General features: G+C 50.8%; 6 protein-coding genes across 6 annotated transcripts; 2 read left to right on the top strand and 4 right to left on the bottom strand.

The window, feature by feature from the left end:
- Positions 1-1018: 1018 nt before the first annotated feature.
- Positions 1019-1985, bottom strand: BJX67DRAFT_377695 (protoglobin family protein; the record flags this gene model as incomplete). Its single annotated transcript, XM_071032168.1, has 3 exons — positions 1019-1466; positions 1536-1806; positions 1871-1985. The coding sequence occupies 3 exons, from the start codon at positions 1983-1985 to the stop codon at positions 1019-1021; spliced, it is 834 nt and encodes a 277-aa protein (XP_070890071.1).
- A 1815-nt stretch (positions 1986-3800) lies between these two features.
- On the top strand, positions 3801-5689 carry exg1 (glucan 1,3-beta-glucosidase). The gene is made up of 5 exons (XM_071025658.1): positions 3801-3812; positions 3879-4008; positions 4121-4236; positions 4284-4669; positions 4725-5689. The coding sequence occupies exons 3-5, from the start codon at positions 4163-4165 to the stop codon at positions 5513-5515; spliced, it is 1251 nt and encodes a 416-aa protein (XP_070890072.1). The 5' UTR covers positions 3801-3812; positions 3879-4008; positions 4121-4162; the 3' UTR covers positions 5516-5689.
- Positions 5690-5828: 139 nt separating this feature from the next.
- On the bottom strand, positions 5829-9350 carry BJX67DRAFT_377697 (putative importin 11; the record flags this gene model as incomplete). The annotated part of the gene is made up of 7 exons (XM_071032169.1): positions 5829-6914; positions 6964-7152; positions 7202-7674; positions 7737-8752; positions 8812-8949; positions 9010-9110; positions 9186-9350. 7 exons carry the CDS (start codon positions 9348-9350, stop codon positions 5829-5831), a joined length of 3168 nt encoding a protein of 1055 aa, XP_070890073.1.
- Positions 9351-12146: 2796 nt separating this feature from the next.
- BJX67DRAFT_215492 (acid phosphatase PHOa) lies at positions 12147-13983 on the bottom strand. The gene is made up of 3 exons (XM_071025660.1): positions 13470-13983; positions 13349-13410; positions 12147-13295 (listed from the first exon to the last, which is right to left on the bottom strand). Exons 1-3 carry the CDS (start codon positions 13653-13655, stop codon positions 12308-12310), a joined length of 1236 nt encoding a protein of 411 aa, XP_070890074.1. The 5' UTR covers positions 13656-13983; the 3' UTR covers positions 12147-12307.
- Positions 13984-14194: 211 nt separating this feature from the next.
- BJX67DRAFT_377699 (pex2/pex10/pex12 family protein) lies at positions 14195-15631 on the top strand (the record flags this gene model as incomplete). Its single annotated transcript, XM_071032170.1, has 3 exons — positions 14195-14500; positions 14571-14834; positions 14888-15631. The coding sequence occupies 3 exons, from the start codon at positions 14195-14197 to the stop codon at positions 15629-15631; spliced, it is 1314 nt and encodes a 437-aa protein (XP_070890075.1).
- A 388-nt stretch (positions 15632-16019) lies between these two features.
- Positions 16020-17944, bottom strand: BJX67DRAFT_377700 (RNA 5'-triphosphatase domain-containing protein; the record flags this gene model as incomplete). The annotated part of the gene is made up of 2 exons (XM_071032171.1): positions 16020-17797; positions 17842-17944. The coding sequence occupies 2 exons, from the start codon at positions 17942-17944 to the stop codon at positions 16020-16022; spliced, it is 1881 nt and encodes a 626-aa protein (XP_070890076.1).
- Between the last annotated feature and the right edge of the window lie 1063 nt (positions 17945-19007).

The raw sequence follows: 19007 nt of genomic DNA on the forward strand, positions 1-19007 counted from the left end.
TGGCTCGGGAGCGGAGGGCGAAAGGAAAAGGAGACGGTTGCGCAAGATGTCCTGCAGCGGAAAATTTTCAAAAGAGGGATGAGGGTTGGCACGGCTCGACCAAGTGTGGGCAAACAAAGATCCCCTCAATGCCGTTTTCCAGCTGCCGAAGTGAGGGGAAACAATTTCGGGGCGCTTTCGGCAGGGTGGGGTCGGCAGTTCTCTGGAAGACGGCGGCCCTGGAGCGAGCGCACTCATTCTTGGAACGGATACTCTCCGTCCCTGACGATTTCAACACCATTCGCCTTGTGCGTCGGGAGAGCAGTCGACTCTTCGTTGTTATTGCTCGCTCTACATCGCTGCTCGTCGTCCTCGATAAAGCTTCCATGCGATACGATTCTAAGTTTAATTGGGCTTCCAACTCTCGAACAGGGAGGCTGTCCAAAGAGACAGGGAAGAACGCAGCTAAGACACAGATCTTCCTTTTGTCCGACGAAACTTTTCATCCCGAGCAACAAAAGGGATTGTGCGCTCTGGGCGAGCGCGATCTCCTATTTTGTGGCTCGGGAAGTCTTCTTTACGGTTCTGACACACCCCGAAAAGGGACATGTGGAAGGAAGTCGGGTGGGGGATTGAAGTACCACTTGGGAACTTATCTTACCTATGGATCGCCCATGAATTCAATCGTCACGAATATGTAAACTGCGGACTCTCTCCGTTGACGTCCCTTGTTCAATAAATTGATGCTGCCTCTTGCAAGTTACCAGCGTCAACTACTACTCAACAGATGTATGTCAAGGGGTTGGAAGGCTCAGATCACCATATAGAGGAGTTGTGTGAATGGGCAATGAATCACTCACTGCATGAACCAGATTCTAAATACTGAGTTTTAACACTGTCCATGCTAGCTGGACCTATTGCAGAGCAATATTCGCCCGGGAACCTTTCATTTATTTCTCCCTCGAGCCCGCCGTGCAATAATATTGGCATGATGTTTTCTTGGTTTCCTTTTTCGCCGCCTACTGCTGCTTTCCAAGGGTTACTTCCCAGCCCAAATCTTGGTGATAGTGGCCGGCTGTGCCAGGTCCGCAAAAGGACAGGCAGAGGCCCTTGAAGATGCTGTACTGCTCCTGAAGCTAGCACGATCGTCATCACGATCATCATCTCCTGAGCCGGATGAGGTACTGCTGCTGTCGCTAAGGATCTTTTTGTCGCCAAGGTATACCTCTTTATCATCCATGAGGTATTCGGACAACTCATCGGCAAACTCTTCCCCGTCGCGCATCCGCCACCTAGCGATCAGGTCGTTTTGAATCCAGATAATCTTGCTGATAGCTCGGAGCAGGGCTGTCTTGCGAGAGAGGGAGAGCGTCGGGTGGGACAAAAGGGCCTCGGTAAAGACGTCCTGGATATATCCTAGACAAGCCCCCATGTGGATGTATTCGATGTTGAGAGAGTGCAAGCGTTCTTGAGCCGTGTGCATCAGTCTGTTTTATTAGGCTTTAATGGTTCAGGAAGTGAAGGTAAGTGCATTGGAACGAGCTCAACGTACTCACCCGACTTTATTTAGATACCTCCAAAAGTCCATCTGCGTCGGATCGGAGATAATCTTCGTCAAATACCAGCGCAGAAACATTTTGCGTCGCTGGATCTGGGGGCTCTCCTCATTGTAGAACTTCTCGATGGGCGCCTCCGACGCCGTGTCTCTGGTGTGAAAGGCCCGCGCGGTAATGTCATACTCAAGGAGCTTGCGGTAGACAAGGTTGACGACGGCTGGGATCAGGGTCTTGAGATACTTCGCGCCAGAGTTGAGGGCATCCACGTCGCCTAATCAACAATTGCCCTATTAGTTCTCGGTCTACCATTGATGGGCGCGGTTCAAGCGACGTACTAGAATTGAAGTCGAGGAACTCCTTGAGGTAGTCGATCCGGGCTTCGAGCCGGGTGTACAGGGCCTTGCGGTCGATGTGCTTGACGGGGCGACCGTCCAATTTGAAATCTACCATTGTTGTCTGGGTTTGGTGACTTGAGGTAAGTTCAATGGTAAGGTAGGCGCTATTAGATAGCATTACAATATACGGAAAGCACCCTGAGAATATAACAAACTTCCAGGGTAGTAAAGAATCATACGATACCTACAAGTAGGTATGGTGTGAACTACTAGTACGATGACATTTACATTGGGATAAACAAGTATTGGCTCCAGGGGGTTTGACTCTTTCCAATTTAATCGGAAAGGCCGGCCTATCAAACCTCCTAAGACACAAAATCGTCACAGGATCTGACGCGAGGGTGGTCTGATTACAGGGACCATATGAGAGCTCATCCCTGATAGATTAATCAAGACTTCTGCAGTGAGTCGAGCCAATGCTAAGTATATCCTGACGATTCGGTCTCAAGGATGGTTCCTTTGACCATCAAGCCCGGTTGACGAGTGCTCTGGTGCTGCACACGATCCGATGTGATGAGACCGGGTCCCGAAATCATCGCTTTTCAGCGATTCATCGCGTGATGGATCGGAATCGGGCTCTTTAGGTCGCTTGTCGGTGGTGATTATGGGGTTTTGATATGGCCTGATGCTTTGGCTGCGGCCCGGCTTTTCCCTGCGCGCGATACCACACTTGGAGCTATCTGCGATCTTGTCGTAGACAAGTATCTCGGCTGCTCTTCAATTCGGGTTGTCTCGCCTGGGAAACCTGCGTGAACTCCAACATTTCCGCCAAATCGATGGTTTCCGGGAGTCTCGACCTGAAATTCACCTGCCATAGCTGCAAATTCAAGGTAGGGTCCCTCGCGCAGGGATCCGTCCTCCTCGGAGGATGCCGAGGAAATCGAGGCGAGCGAGCGAACTGACGGCTGAGGTTCCACTCGGTCTCCGACCATCAGCCGTCGAGTCATACTCTCGTGGTTCGAGTCTTGATGGATCTCCATTCCGCAAATCCCCAAGCCGCCTATCGCGCGTGGGCAACTCTCAAAGGTATCACAGAAAGCTGTTGCATTTTGAGTAGGAGCTCTCAGATCGGTGATATTTCGCATCCGCTTCGTGTTAGTCTCTCCACATTCTTCGTGTCCTGACACTCAAGAACTGAAAGCAGCCAAAGAATCGAACTGATCTCAGGCTGCGTTCCACTTAAGTGACCACCAATACTCGCCGCTCAAGTATTGACCCACAACCCAATAACCCCAGAAAATACCCAGCAGTTATGCTCGGAACCAGGCTTGTTGTTTTCACAGCCGGCCTCTGTTCGCCTCTCGATATACGCTGCATCAAGCTGAGCAGATGTGGCAACGCAAAGTGTGCCGCATGACATGTGAACCAGAGAGCACTCGACGTTGAGGAGAACGGCCCGCGTTGAGCAGGAGAGGCTTGTTCAGAAGGCTTCCTGAGTTGTTGTCTGCTCAAATTGTCCAGTTAGTCACGTGCGGGATATCGCCGGATTTGGACATCCACAACCCACCCATGACGCCTGCCACGTTCCAACATTGTCGCCCTCGTCTCGCTCCGGCTCTTTCTCCGGGGCTGTTTCTCTACAGGGACATTGCGTTGTCCGGATGCGGGATTACCGCAGTTCCGGGGGGTCTTGGTGAGGCTTCAAGAGGACCCATGAGCCACAGGATCAGTTGTATCCCAACATGACCTTGATGGCGACGGTCCGCCGCTTGTGGTAGCGATGAGATCCTCCCTCTTTAAACCGCAGCCTATGGCGGTGAAAATGGGTTTACTTTTCTTTGGCTAAACCCTCGTTCGGAATCACAAGGAAGGCAAATCGAAGTCGCCTTCATTGTTTATGACCTCAGAACCGTGACAGGGCTCTTGTGGCCGACGCAGAGAGGCAAGCAACTCTCTAACCGATTTCAGCTCTCCAGTTGTATCGTTCCTTCCTGTTGACTTCTTCTAGTCTCCATCGCTCTTTCCCTTACTGCTTCCGGCACGCGGGTCCCTGAGCTCCAGGCTTAAAGCAGCTCCGATCCCGAGCCAACCTCCAGCGCTGAAAACAGCCCATAGAGTTCTTCTTATTCTAAGCGTTTGTTCGTTTGCATCCCATCATACTCAGGCCTTACCCATACAGTTACTTAAACGAAACAATTCCCGTTTCACATACTTGAACCCTAGCACCTAATATCTGCCTCTCAACACCAGCCTCTTGATACTATCTCCTCAAGGAGGATCTGCACTCTCGGAATGCTTTCTTACCTTTCGCATGGGGCTGTTCTAGCCCTTTCGCTTTCTGCAGTTGGTTCCTTAGCTGCACGAGTGTGAGTTACACGTTTCTATTCTTGACATCTCGCTGACTGTTTGATAGCCGCCTAGAGTCTCGCCAATTGGCAAACGCAGATCCGGTCCGTGGTGTCAATCTTGGTGGCTGGCTCCTTCTTGAGCCATGGATCACGCCATCCTTGTTTGACGACGCCGAGGACGGGGCAGTCGACGAGTATACTTTGACGGAGATTTTGGGCAAGGATGAAGCCGCCGCCAGGCTATCCGAGCACTGGAGCTCTTTTATCACTGAGGATGACTTTGCTCAGATTTCCCAGGCCGGGCTAAACCATGTCCGAATTCCTGTTGGTTATTGGGCAGCCGCACCAATTGAAGGCGAACCTTATGTGAGTGGGCAGCTAGAGTATCTCGACAAAGCCGTTTCTTGGGCCAAATCAAATAATCTCAAGGTTATCGTCGATCTACACGGCGGTGAGTGCTTTGCGGAAAGTGGGCATTTTCCTGGCGTGGCTAACCATTTGAGCAGCGCCCGGTTCGCAGAACGGTTTCGACAACAGCGGACGCAGGGGACCCATTGAATGGCAGCAAGGGGACACTGTGGATCACACCCTCCGCGCATTTGAAGTCTTAGCTCAACGCTATCTTTCCGACGATACTGTTGTTACGGCCATCGAGGCCATCAATGAACCCTTTATTCCCGGCGGTATTGATCCGGAGGGGCTCAAGGAATACTACAACGACGCTCTTGCAAAGGTGCGAGAGAATAGTTTTGACGCAGCCTTGCTTCTGCACGATGGATTTTTACTACCAGAAAGCTGGAATGGTTTCATGGGCCAAGAAGAGGTTGTCATGGACACACATCACTACCAAGTTTTCGGGAACGGTGAAGTTGCGATGAGCATCGACGAGCATATCAACACCGCCTGTCAATTTGGACTCCAGCATCTAGAAGCTGTAGATAAGCCAATTATCGTGGGTGAATGGACAGGTGCTCTGACCGACTGCGCCAAGTACCTCAACGGTAAGGGAGTCGGCGTTCGCTACGATGGTACCTTGTCATCAAGCGCACCAGTTGGTGCCTGTACGAGCAAGAGCGAAGGTAGCGTGGCCAGCCTGACCCCCGAGGAGATTTCGAATACCCGTCGTTTCATCGAAGCCCAGTTAGATGCATTTGAGCTGCGGACAGGTTGGGTGTTCTGGACTTGGAAAACCGAAGGGGCTCCTGGCTGGGACATGCAGGATCTACTTGCGAGCGGTGTCTTCCCTCAACCCTTGACAGACAGAGATTACCCGAATCAGTGTGGAATCACTGCGTAAGCAGGGCTCTGTGGACGTGAATGTTGGCTGTTTTATGTTCGCTTTGCTTTGTTTGTGCTACAATCGCTTCTTTTTGTCCTTATCCATATTTGTGTTTGCCAAACAGTCTGGTTGATATGCTGCCAAAGAGACAAATAATAAGACCATTCATTATTGAAATCGTTTCTTCTATAGGGGTATTTAGACTATGTAGAAAAAAGTCACAAAGTGCAAGTAATGCTCAGGGGTGGGTTAGGATACCTCTGCTTCAAGCAACCTGAGGAAAATCGGTGGTGGGGGTTTGTGCAGCGTGGATACCATACGAGAGGTCCCATCAGATCAGTCGAAGAGCACCAAACGCGGCAACCACATCGCGGTCAACATTAAGCAGCCAGTCCTCCTGGAAACGCTGCTCGCCTCCACATCCAACAATCAGAGACTGTAGCCGCTCGCGAACGAAGTGCCGTATATTGGATTTGTGAACGACGTCAGAGGATTCCCATTCGCGCTTTCGCGTGTTCTCAGGCGGCTCTTTTTCATTGAAGGGCCCGGTCCCGGCATTGTTCCAGTAGATGAGGTAGTCACCACCACGGGGATCGTTGGGGTCACCTTCGGTTGTACCCTCCGCTAACTCGGTAATTATATCGGTCCAAACGGTAAGATAGGACTGTAGGTGGTTAAGAATGTAATTAGGTGGTTGGGTGTTCGGTCCGTTCAATGTGAGCAACTGGGTGAGGGCCAGGGCGTGGAGTTTCTTTTGAGTGGCAGTGCCGACGTTGTCGTAGTGGGCAAACCATTCGGTCAGAAGCCAGGTGAAGATTTCCTCTTGGGGTTCGTTGGTGCCGCGAGAGAAGGAGGATCCTCCGGCAGCCGCAGCCACGCCGGAAACGAAAAGCTTCGGGTGCGCGAGGGCAAGGCGAGCGAGAACGGAAAGGTAATCAGTTTCGACACCACCAAAGACGTGTGTTTGTTTCTTGTTGGGGCCGGTAGTTTGGCTTGCTTGGTAGGCGGAGTAGAGGTCTTCAAGAAGAGTAGTGAGAAGAGAGCTGTCAAGGAGCGAGCGGATGATGACACTATAGGTGTTTTCGCTGCCAGCATCCACAGTTTCGGCGCCACGAATCATCATTTCTACAAGGCGGAGGACGGCTCCTCCGCGCTGGCGCGAGGTAGCTCGTAGAAGCGTTTCGAACGAGACGAGTAATGGGAGGCGGATTCGGTCGCTGAGGATCTCTTGAGGAGCCAGCAGAATATAAGATTCCGCAATTTGCATGGCCATTCCAACGCTATCGAATGCAGCTTCAAAAATAGAGAACAAGGAGGGTATCAGGGAGAGGATTTCGGGGGATGCGGGGCTCGGAGTTTGCAGAAGGATAGAGCTCCAGAGGTCTAACGCTTCATCCAGAAGATATATCAGAGTTTCCTTTTTGCTAATCAGTGCCAAGTTGTACAGTGAAGGCTGAGGAACTCACCGAGCCAGGTTCAACTGAATTTCGGATCAGCGGCAATACGAGTGAGTGATATTTCGTTGATTCTTCCTTGAGCGAGTAAATCAATGACGAAAGTAAGGTGAGAATAGCTTGCTTCATCAAGTGCTCCTCGCCAGATTCCTCCCATAATGGCGGTAGTAACGACAGGATTTGGTCCGAGTAGGGAGCAATCTTGAAAACGTTAATATGGAAGGAATCAAGACGGGGCTGAAACACTGACATTGTCCTCCATCCTCGTGACGGCCATCCGGACGGTATCTAACAGACCCATCTTCGTCTCAGAGAGGTCAACTTCTTGCACTAGAGACATCAGGTTCTGGAAGATCGACGGCGCGTAAGGCTTAAAGCCATCAGGGGAGAATTCGAAAGTATCGAGCACCTGCTTGAGCTGTCTGCCCGCGGTAATACGGACCACCAAGTCATTTAACTGATCTTGACTGTTGAGCAAATGCTGAAAAATCTGGTAGATAGAGTCCATTTTCAGCTCTGCTGCCTTGATCGGCACCCACTGACCCAGCAGAATCGCGATCCTCCTCCTCAAGACATTATATCCGGGCTCCTGAATCTGGACTTCGGGAACGAGGGTTCCCAGGAGGAAAGCGCCAATATCGAGATTCTTCTCGAGGCAGGGTGCCGCCAAGCCAATGGCCGAGTACAAGGAGTCCTTCAACAGCACGTCGCGGTTATCCGGGCCTTCAGGAGGCAAACTAGTTAATATATGCCGTTAGGCGGTTCCGCGTAGAGGGAAAACTTACTCGCAAACGAGTAGAAGACGTTCAGTAGGCGAGGGACCAGCAGATCCTTGAAATGGGTGACCAGGTCAAGGAAGAGCCGTTCAGAGCACGAACGTATCGTAAACTCCCACGCATCTGCACCCTCCTCTTCTTTGTGCTCCCATTCCTCCGGATCTGCTTCCCAGTCCTGGAAGTCATTCTTCTTGAAGCGGAAGAATTGAGTGACGAGCAGTTCCATGACATGAACCACGAATTCGCCCGTAAACAGCTGTGACTTTACAAGCTCAACCGCTTGTTTCTTCTCCTCCTTATCTTGGGGAGTCTGGTATTTGAATGTTTGTGCCGGATAAAATGCCATCCTTGCGCAAGCCCTGATCAGGAGGAGGGCTCTGAGTCCGGCCTTTTCCATGAAGGTTTTGCCCCCCGACTCGCCCTCGTTGCCCATTTGGCTGTAGTTTTCTCCCAGCTTTACTACTAAGGTCCAATATGATTGAACTAATGGGATACTATCCGGGAGTAAAGCAAACGAAGCTGCACGATCCTTGGCCATATCCACATGGAGCTTCGACAGCTGCAAAAGGTGCTTCCCGATAAACGCCTGCATCTCCTCGGGTATCGGTAGAGAGCCACTGATTAACGTGAATAACCTACTGAATTGGGAGTGGGTCAAGAGCCAAAACTCCCGAACGTCTTTGTCACGGTTTGGATGCTCAAACCCAGAGATGATGAGGCGTCTGATAACCTTGATGGCAATAAGGCTTTGCTCAATTTTTTCTGGTAGCTCCATAGCGCCATAATTGCCTTGCTCTAATAGAGAGGCCCATGCATTCACTCTCTCCACGTATATGCTTCCAAGGACATGAAGTATCTCCGGTGATACAGACTGAAGGCTCTCACGTGTCCTTAGCATCCTGGCCTTCGATAGCTCTTTTATGATTTGCAAAAGGATGATGAGGGTTCGTGGTAGCTGCAGCGGATTTGCACCAGGTTGTGCGGATGAACGGAGGAGGTCGAGAACCGTGGAGATTGAATCAGGCCTTCAACGATGTGTCAGCTTTATAAGTGCACAAGCACGGTAGAGGGTTTCCCTATTTACCAGTCGAGTGGATACTCGAAGCGCATAATCTTGGCAAGTGCCAGAGCATTATGAAGAGCTAAAAGAGGAGCCGGTTCGACAACACCGGCCTGTAGGGCCCTAACTTTTATATGGTCCTTTTCTTCTTTCTTGATTGCACTGTCGAGATACTTAGCCTCTCCGATTGCTCAATCCGATAAGATATCAAGATGCACGTACTTCGGGGCCGTCTTCCGCCAATATTTATCGATCCCGTTCTTGATTTGAATAATCGCAAGGTATCGAGCTTCGAGGGGAACGGATTGATCTACAAAGATGTCCTACAGCTTGTCAGTGTCTCAAGTCCAAAAGGGTAGCGGCAGAAGTGTGAGAAGAAACTCCGGTCGAGTACATACTTGGAGAAAAGTATAGTACTTTTCCTGCTTCTCCCAGTTTTGTAGTTGCTTGGTTCCAGTTTGGACTTGCTGCTGCGTGGAGCTAGCGGCCCGAATCAATGAGTCCAAAACATTCTGCACTGTCAAAGGGTTAGACTCCCCAGCCAACTCGATGACCTGAGCCATGGCTAAGAGTTCCCCGAGGCCGGCAGGAGCTGGAAAAAGTCAACGAACACCGAGGAATCGGCTCCAAGAGAGAGGACTGGAGCTCAAGGCTGGTCGAGGCAACACTATTCTAGCTGACCAGCCATAGAAATGCAGAAGATATGAACCCAAGGCAGCCCTGTCTGGCTAATGAAGCAGCTTCCCTTTCACGTAGCTGTTTCTTTATGCTGGCTCCCCACCTCTCCACGACAGAACGGGATATTGTTAATCCGGGTCTTGGAAGCCTGAGGTTTGTATTCTTAACGCTATACCCGATAGAGACACTTGCTTAGGGCTGGATAAGATCCATGCAGCGGTCTGGTCGAAGGATCAATAACGATACGGAGTTAACGATCGGGAGCGGGGTCAAACCCGGAGTGGGCGTCAGAATCTGGTAAACTGAAAACAGCCTGAGGGAGGGGGTCCAGTCTCCTCGGGTTCGAGCCTCTCACACTCCTTTGGTCCTTTGGTGGTCCCCGTTCCCCTCCAGCGTTGGCTTATCCATACCAGGAATTTACGAAACGTCAACATTTGAGAGCATTCTGAAAAGTTCTCCCTCCTACCTAGGTGGTTGATTTCGATTCAGTTCACCGGCAGTTCCTGGTATACAGTTGCCGACACTGGAGTTGCCCCCACATCCCGTCTTCAACTAAACAGACTGACGGCTTCAGCCCGCAATTATCCTGGCGCATCGTTGGGTGTGATATCATAATGGGAAGACACTAATGGAGTGGGGTAGCTATAGCAAGATAGGCGGCTATAAAGCCAGGGCCGACCCAGGTGATTATCGTGAGGTTCCTGCAGACTCTACTTTTTATTGCTTTTGTCTTCGAGGGGGCGCTTTGATTATATTAAATTATCCCCAAATTGTTTTAACATTAAGTATAATGAACCTTCAAACAGACAACGCCATCTCACCCTCTGGAGAAATAGGCGACCTCTAGGGCTTACAAGGGAATCCAAACGAGGGCCTCCATCATCATTTGGCTGAACTTGTCATTCTCAGCCGGGGAAAGACTATAACAAAGTTCAATAGGGTCTTCCAAGGGGCCAATCAGTTTGTCCGGACCAGAATGCTGCATACAGCAACCACAAGCGGGTGTACAGTGACCTACCCACACGCTATACCTAGGATCCCGATTTTTCCGGCAGCATTGACAGCTCCGTCCACAGCAACCACCAGACTCAATACATCGCAATTGCAGCCACCTAGACAAGTACCAACCCCCTCTTCTTCGGCCATAATAGATAGCCCGCCATATAGGTGTATGTCTCAACGCCTGCTCCGCGTCCCGTATATCCTTGGCCGTCTGTTCACACAACTCGCGATTCTGGTACTTCTCACGCCGGATCCGGCGGTAAGTAAGGGCATCTTCCTCAGGTACCATGATGTTGCCCCTACTAGCATTGTTTGCAAGTACTAGTATCCTTTTTATCCGAGCGCATTCCTCAGTTAGCCATGTATCTCGTTGCACTGCAACTCCCATTATCTCGTATTTCGTGAGGAACGTTCGAAGGGCCTTCCATTCGTCGTCAGTTAATCCAAAGGCTTCGTGCTGGCGTCGACGGAAATCCTGGGCATCTGGCCACGCCTTTTTGTTTTCCAAATATATCCAGAGTGGATACAACATGTCCCTTATGGCCTTCGAAGGTCGATCCATGAGAAGAGAGGTCTGATGGGATAGTCGTGGGTGATAGAGGGCTGGGATGAAACGTGAATGGTGTCAAAATATGGGCTTGGGAGGAGAGAACGAGAAGGGGACATAGGATTTTCTTCTTCTACCTTGTGGTTCTGGTGGAGTATAATTCTAACTCTTCTGAGTTCTCGGAGAAGTATTCCTAGGTCACTGGGTTGCAAAAACTTAACACTACTGAGCCTCTGGCCTGCGTCTGCACTGCTACTTCATTATTCATCCGCGGATAGTGAACCCAGCCTATGTTTCGGCTTGGGATTCCTGGAGTATAACCTTATAGGTGACTCACGTAGTTCTCGACCGAGTTACTGCTGGAATAGTACACCAGATTTTCTATTGCTGGACGACTATGACTACAAATATAGCATTACTTGAACGATCGACCACATATCTCTGGGAATGGGGGAATCCATATTCAAGTAATCTAGACTAAAATAATTAATACGGCGGCCCAGAACACCAACATAATAACTTAAACACCCATCTGCCATGGACAAGAAAATCAATATTCATTTGAAGACTTTTTTGAAGAGGCGTCTAAACTTGAAGGGGCTGTTTGGAGTCGCATGAGTCGCTGACGGCAATTGCGAGGAACTGGGCCCTGGCTGTGATGATTTCGCGGGGTCAGGGGGAGGAAGGGACTCGAGGCGAGATAGAGCATCAAATACTTTATTATTGCAATTCCTTTAGTTATTTCCAGGTTTAAAACCAATCAATTGGAGTCTCATACCAGTATTTGGGTCGTTGGTTTCTAACCGCTTTGCGAAATCGCGGGGATCTCCATTCATTTCCAATCCACCACTCTTAGTGAATTTCGGGTTCATATTCCCCCTAACAGTATACCAGCATAATTAGCCATGCCAGGATACCTATCAAGTAGGGGATGTTTGAGGTTTAGACATACTCAGGGATCTTTCTCCGCATCACGCGCAGTGTCCACTACACACAACAAACCACAACTCCGATGATAATCGCAGTAACAACAGGACCGACGGTCGCCGCTACAAGCCCATATTGGTTCATCTGTGCACCTGCTGGTGTGGAGGAGGTAACGCAGGGGAGGGAGGGTCCTTCATCGGCTGCCATTTTGTCTCTCCGTACGATTGCGTGGATGTGATACTGATATTTTCGGTTATTGAGAATGGTTGCATTTCGAAAACTCCTACGCGTCCTGCTTTTCAGACAAGAAGAGGCATTCGGATGCTCCTGCCACATTCTATCGTATTCGGATGCTCCTGCCACATTCTAGAGTCTAGAGTGTAGAAGTTCTTTCCTCCTCGCCATGTTACCCACATTGTAGCCGCTCTTCGAATCGTAGGGAAAAGGGCTCGTGTAATTGTATGTTGGTTCGGTTTTGGCGTAAGTCTTTTTGACAATATCAAGAACTCCGTGACCAGCGGAGCAGTCAGCTTCTGTAACCGGATTTGGCCAAATCGGCGAGTATTCGGAGTATTTTCCATTCGATAGGGGTCCAGGGTAAGTCTGATTAAGTGTTAGATGAGTCGTATCCACGTCGGAGTTGACGTAGCCCGTTCTATTAGCTACAATTTCAAGTATGTTAGCTCCGCAATCCCAACGACCCAAAGATGGAAGGCCCCAGTTCGCTGAAACGCTGGCGATGACCGAGTAATGGGTGTAGAATGTGTTGTCTTCAGTCCCATGCAGGTTTTCTGGGACGGCACCTCCCACAAGGATGCTAAATATTCTATTGGTCTTCTTGTACGTATTGTCCTCGTCAAAGGTAATAAGGACGAGGGTATCATTCATGAAGTAGTCGTTTGTGAGCAGGGGTGAAATCCAACTGCGCAACCATTTAGCCGCGAATGTGATGTTGGTATCATGGGCATCGTTAGTCATGTTTGGGGTGAAGAAAGCCCACTGAGGAAGCTTCTCGTTGGCCAAGTCGGCTTCAAAGTTCGTAAAGTTCTTGATCTGGCGCAGGCGCATGCTGTTCTCGGCAATTGAGTCGTAAAGGACGAGGGGACTATGCTTTCGCACATAGTCATCGGCGTACGTCTCTTGGTTTGAGTAATTGAATCCTTGAAAACCTGGGTAAGGCAAGTGCTCCTGGTACTCAGCCCAAGAGATATATTTAGTATCCAGAAGATCGACTACGGTCGAGACATTGGCCGGCACTCGCTGGAAGTCATCGTTGTCCATACCAAACGTGTCACCTCCGGCCGCCGCACAGTAGTTGGGTTCAGAGGGATGAGCAACCGCATACAAATTTGTCCTACATGAGTCAGAAAGGAACGTCGCTGAGAACTCAGCTAATAGAGGACTCACAAAGCAATTCCCTGAGATGCCAGCCACTGCAGGTTATCATCTGCGGCTGCATCCTCGAAGTCCTGTTCGGTGAAACAATGCTTAGCCTGAGTCTAGATAGTTGCCTACGCGATGGACCTACAATGTTCTCAAACCAGACCTGAAAGAACCGATTGAAAGCAAGGCCCTCGACATTTGAGACCGGAGAATAGGGTTCGGTAGTAGCTGCGCTGGCGGCGATATCCGACGGTGATGGTTCAGTGGTAGTCGCTATCTGAGCGAATACAGAAGCCATCGCGCCGAACAAGGCCGCAGGTAATGACTTCATTTCGATTTCTCAAGTCTGCGATCTCAGGGCAGGCCGCAGAAGTCCAATCTGGGTGAGAAACGCCCAGAGCCGGGGGCTGTTAAAGAGGAGAGGCAGGTGGAGAGGAAACCCAAACCCGATCAAGACCTGCTCAGCAGACCGCAGCCTCCACCTCTGAAATTCACCATCAGGTCGAGATCCCCGCTCCCGAAATTGTTAGTCTGGTGGAAGGTGCCGTCGCCATTGGAGGGGTCGATCACCGGCACCCTCGCGAATGACAACAACCAAAAAGAAAGCCACCAGAGCCACGCAAAGCTTGGCCAATCCTCAGAATGGATGCTGCACGTGCCCGGGTTTGTGGACGAGACAGTGTCGCACAAAAAGAAGTAAATGCATAGTAAGTCACGTGCACATTAGTGATCGAACCTCGGCTGTTTGCGATGCCGACCTGGGGAAACCGACCAGCGCTGGATGGAGTTGATCGCGTGGAAAGCACTCTTTCTGCGTTAACTTGCTCCGCAGATGGCTGGTTCTCCATCCCATATCATGATGGTCCAACAATGAGCTCGACGAATTTTGCAGCTGCGCAGGAGCGCGTACTAGAGCGCCGCCGACGGCGTGAGGCCGAAGCTCAGAGCCGACTCACAGAACAACAGGCATCCGTCGTCAGTCATCCCGCCCTAAAACGACTTCCCTACCCCTTGAATACTTTGCCCCAATCCGGGTTCTCGCTTTGGAATGCTATTAGTGGTCGCGAGGGCATAAGGCCCGCTTTTCGGGTTGGTCAGGTTGATGCCGAGTTGCTCGATGAGGAGTTATTGGGGTTGCTGAAGGGGCAGGTTGGAGATGCGCTGAAGTACTTCGGGGTATAGTTCGCTTCCCCAGGTCACCTTCCCCTCCCTCGAGAGCTGATGTACTAATAATATGGTATGATAGCCTCACTTACGGGAAGACTGGTCCCACGAGATCCTGCTCGTCCTCCGCGCGATCCTGTTCAAACTCTCGATATGGGATCACGATGCTTCCTACGGCGCGGCGCTCCAGAGTCTAAAATACGTCGACAGTCGCAGCAAAGGCCCCGTTCACTCAACACCAACGAAACTACAAAAATCCCTATACGGCCTGCTCACCGTGGGCGGACGTTACGCCTGGGACAAATGGGAGAACTGGCTCGTAGCCCAAGAAGGCGGCTATGAAGAGGTAAACCACTCTTAGGCCCCCTTGTTCGAAGCCCATACATTAACCCGCTACAGCCATCCCAAGAAGTCCGTTCGTTATCCCGACTCACAAGCACACTCTCCACAACCCACTCAATTGCATCTTTCATCTCCTTTCTCATCTTTCTCGTCAACGGCCGTTATCGAACATTAGTCGACCGTCTCCTCCGCATGCGCCTCACTCCGCCATCTGCGCAAGCAAGCCGCGAAGTATCCTTCGAGTACCTAAATCGCCAGCTAGTCTGGCACGCATTCACCGAATTCCTCCTCTTCCTCCTGCCCCTCGTCGGTATCAGCCGTTGGCGCCGATGGGTATCCCGGGCATGGCGCAAAACAACGTCCGCGCTCAGATCCACCGCCAACGGCGAAGGCGACCATCAGACCGAAAAACAGGGCGAACTCGCATTCCTGCCCGAGCGCAGCTGCGCAATATGCTATAAGGCAAATAACGAGAGCGCAGCGACCGAGGGCGAAGTCATGGCTTCCTCTGGGGGTATCATCGGGTCTGCGCAGACGGACATCACAAACCCGTACGAGACGATACCATGTGGCTGTGTATATTGCTTTGTTTGTATAGTTCAGAAGCTCGAGGGCGAGGAGGGTGAAGGCTGGGTCTGTCTGCGCTGCGGGGAGCTGGTCAAGAAGTGTAAGCCGTGGAGTGGTGATGTTCTCGAGGAGACTCGGCGGCAGTCAAATTCGGGTAAGAATGTTGGGTTTGCGATGGATGATGCCGCCAGCATCAATTCAGAAGCTCATGAGAATTCCGTCGACGTGGGCTAATCTGGAACAACTCAACAATGGCATCTGGAGCTTAGCATGACTGATTAATTCTCACCGTCTACCTTTCCGCCGCTTATCAGACCATGATGTACATATTCTACTTTGACTGTTCTCTGTCGATCCCCACCCTTCCTCAACAAGCTCGTTTTAGATCACCTTGTCTGCGTAGCGGCAGATTGCGAAGTCTGAGGATGGTGGTCATGTAACGTAGGCAATATTGATTATTTGCCGGATTGAAGTAAGAATGATTTCATGTTTAGTATTCACCAGTCTATTTACCCATCCGTAACTACCGAAAACCTAGCCCGATTACTGTACAGTCTATCGCATTATCATCATGTCTCGTCAAGTATAATTTATGCCCCAACGCCAGCGCCCTTGGGATCAATCAAAGCGTGGGCGCTCTCTTTAATCCAACGCAATATCGAACAAATAATGTATCAATGAAATGCCCGTGTCGGATACCCGGCGGACGTTGCTTCTCAAACTCGTCAATAGCTTCTTGGACGCCAAACCCGCGTCGCTCGATAAGGTAGCTGACGATCAAAAAGCCGGTGCGGTTGAAGCCATAATGGCAATGCACCCCAACCACTGGACGTAGGCGCTCGGGTTTGCCAACGTTCCCCGTCTTCTCAGTGATCTCCTTCTGCAGACGATCCACAAAAGCCACGAAATCCCGAACTTCGTCTGGTGTCGGGGGGATCTTGGACACCGTGGGATGCTTATGGTAATGGATACCCCCCGCCTCCAGTGAAGCCGGGTTGTATACCGGGCTTTCGTGACTAATGTCGATTACCGCATAGATATTGCCACGGTGTGCCTGGGAGAACAATACAGGATTGTGCTCCTCGTCAACTTCTCGCAACATTTTGAGGGCCACAAACGTATCAGCAATTCGCTCAGAAACAGGAGGCACCTTTTTCCACTTCGCCAAATTCTTTACATCCCACTTGCCAGAGGTGTTCAGGTATTGTAGTTGCCATCCAAGATTCAAGCGGTGGTCGGCATGCTGAGCAATAAAATCTTGGATAATACCAGCGAGCGTGCGGTATGTGGCGCGATCGTACAGAAGAGCGTGGGATGCCGGTGCCGGGAGCACCACTGTCTTCACCAACCTTTTGCTTTTAGCCAGGCCGGTAATCCCATTATTGATGTTCTTCTCTTCTTCTTGCGGCTCAATGCCGAACCTTTCTTCGTGTGCTAGCGAGTCGGGCATCTTCGAGGGTTGTCTGTCAAGTCCAGAAGCATTGCGAACATCGATGCTACCATTTGCGTCTCCACTAAGGCTCGCGCCGGCGTCACCAAAAAACCTTAGAATTTTCTGGAGCTCCATCGGCTTGTTGACTGTATCTGATTCACCTCCCACGAGTAAGACAGATGTTCGCACGCCGGCCCAAACTTCCTCTCCTGGAAGACCGCCAACCGGTTGGCCATTAAGGCCACCGTACGAAGGAAGAGTCCCCCAGGCCATGCGCCTCCAAACCGGAGTTTTGCTCTGCTTGTTATAACGGATCTGAAGGTGCCGAGTGTCATTATCCGCATCCAGGCCGACGAGCCTGGTGACACTGCTGCTATTCAGGCCGCCACGCCTATCCCAATGTCGCCAGAGGTCAAAAAGGGGCCCAGGAGCATTTAGTAAACGGCGATATGAGGAGACTTCTTTGGGGGATGGAGGCGATGCACGGGGACAGACAGCAACGAAGCCAAGGATACGTTCCTTCAAGTCATGTTTAAGCGATGATGTTGAGGATACTAGCATAGCCGAAAGGGAACATCCCAGACTATGCGCGATGAGGACAACTCCCTGGCCTGCTTCTTTGTCGCGATGTTGATCGATGGCGGTGGCGAGCAACTCCGCTAAAGCAACAGTTGTGTAGGCATCCCACGAAGTAGGCGCAAAGGAGGATAATCCGCAGCCCGGAAAATCAATTCCAAAACAAGGACCAACGTTGGAGAGGCTCGTGAGAAGGTGATTAAACTGCGCCAGAGATCCACCTAAACCGTGTACGAAGACCAGCAGCGGGATTGGGGATGGTTCGGTTGGGAGTTTTTCCATCTGGGGATGCGGGCGATAGAACGTCCTTATTGATGGGTACTCAGCTACTGAGGTCGAGTACGAGAGGTATGCGGAGTGTTTCTTTAGAAGAGTTGGGTCTGTATCATCCGCTGAGCTTCCATTAGCAGGGTAAAATAGATACGAGGGAGCACACCTACCATCCTCTGGCCCATCCACTCGCTGAGAATCCTTCTGGTAACGGCGAGGAGTTCCTGGAACGGAAACATGATACCACGACCCAGAGCTCTCATAACCATCATCGTCAGAGGATGTCACGGTACCCCCGGAGCTTTTGCGAGAGCCACCGCGCAACGAGCGGCGAAAACGCCTCCTCTTGGTCGACCGCCTACGGTGTCTGCTCTGAAAGAATGAAGACAATAATCCGCACCCTACCATTGCGATAAAGCAGGCGGCTAAGAAAATAAGGTCACCCTTTTTCACCCGCGGATCCAGATCAAACACATGAAAAGGAAACACAGAGGTGATGAAAGGAATAATATCGGACAGAGCAGAAGAGATATGATACAGAAGTCCACGTAAGGGATTTGCGCCAAGTCGCCCAGGACGGGGAATGGGTTGTGATCCAGTCCTCGCAGGATTCATAATTAAGTTCGCTTCAGGTCCTGACGTTTATATAAAGTTGGTGATCATAGAAGAAAGTCGAGTCTCGCCCCACTTCTCAAAGGACCAGTTCACGGGACGAAACAGGGGTGGCGAGGATCAGTTCTGGAATGCAAATCGAACGCTCCACGAGATGGAAAGGCGAGAGCTCTTTGGAGGGAAGCTCGCGCCTCAATGAAGAGTGAGGCGACAAGGCGGGTCGCCCAACTTCGGAGGCGCGAGGGGGTGAGAGATCCAAATCCACGTCCCTCCGTACTTTTTATGGAGGACCGGCCCAATGAATGACTGGGGCGCAACACGTTGGCCGTCCGGCTGGATCCAGATGGTTGCGGAGGGATCCTTGAAGCTCCACCGGTCAAACTGAGGCTAAGAAGGAGAAGCTTGGATGATCACCGGTAAGCTCCCAATGGTAAAAACCAATTCAATAAAGATATAAGAGAGCGATTATATTGGCTTCAATCAGGTGAGCAACACATAGAAAAACATTAAGAGAAGGCGCACAAAATGCGTACTAATTGAAAATGGGAAATAAGCAGCGAAGGATACGAAATGGGTAGGGAGTGATATAACGAGTGACTTTGTAGAACCTGAATAGTGAGTCAGGCCCGTGCAAGATGTGCGGTGTCACAGTCGCCTGACCAGAATTGGGCGTCCAGATTGAGAATACTTCCTGCTGACGGCGATAGTGATGATGATCCG

This window comes from Aspergillus lucknowensis (assembly GCF_044049455.1).
Source record: "Aspergillus lucknowensis strain CBS 449.75 chromosome Unknown BJX67scaffold_4, whole genome shotgun sequence".
NCBI lineage: Eukaryota > Fungi > Ascomycota > Eurotiomycetes > Eurotiales > Aspergillaceae > Aspergillus > Aspergillus lucknowensis.

Bases quoted from the DNA above. Each gene is read 5' to 3' on its own strand.
- BJX67DRAFT_215492 (XM_071025660.1), bottom strand. From the start codon at position 13,655: ATGAAGTCATTACCTGCGGCCTTGTTCGGCGCGATGGCTTCTGTATTC. The intron at 13,411-13,469 runs GTAGGTCCATCG...TTCACCGAACAG, and splicing joins AGGTCTGGTTTGAGAACATT to GACTTCGAGGATGCAGCCGC. The intron at 13,296-13,348 runs GTGAGTCCTCTA...TGACTCATGTAG, and splicing joins GCATCTCAGGGAATTGCTTT to GACAAATTTGTATGCGGTTG.
- exg1 (XM_071025658.1), top strand. From the start codon at position 4,163: ATGCTTTCTTACCTTTCGCATGGGGCTGTTCTAGCCCTTTCGCTTTCT. The intron at 4,237-4,283 runs GTGAGTTACACG...ACTGTTTGATAG, and splicing joins GGTTCCTTAGCTGCACGAGT to CCGCCTAGAGTCTCGCCAAT. The intron at 4,670-4,724 runs GTGAGTGCTTTG...CCATTTGAGCAG, and splicing joins TATCGTCGATCTACACGGCG to CGCCCGGTTCGCAGAACGGT.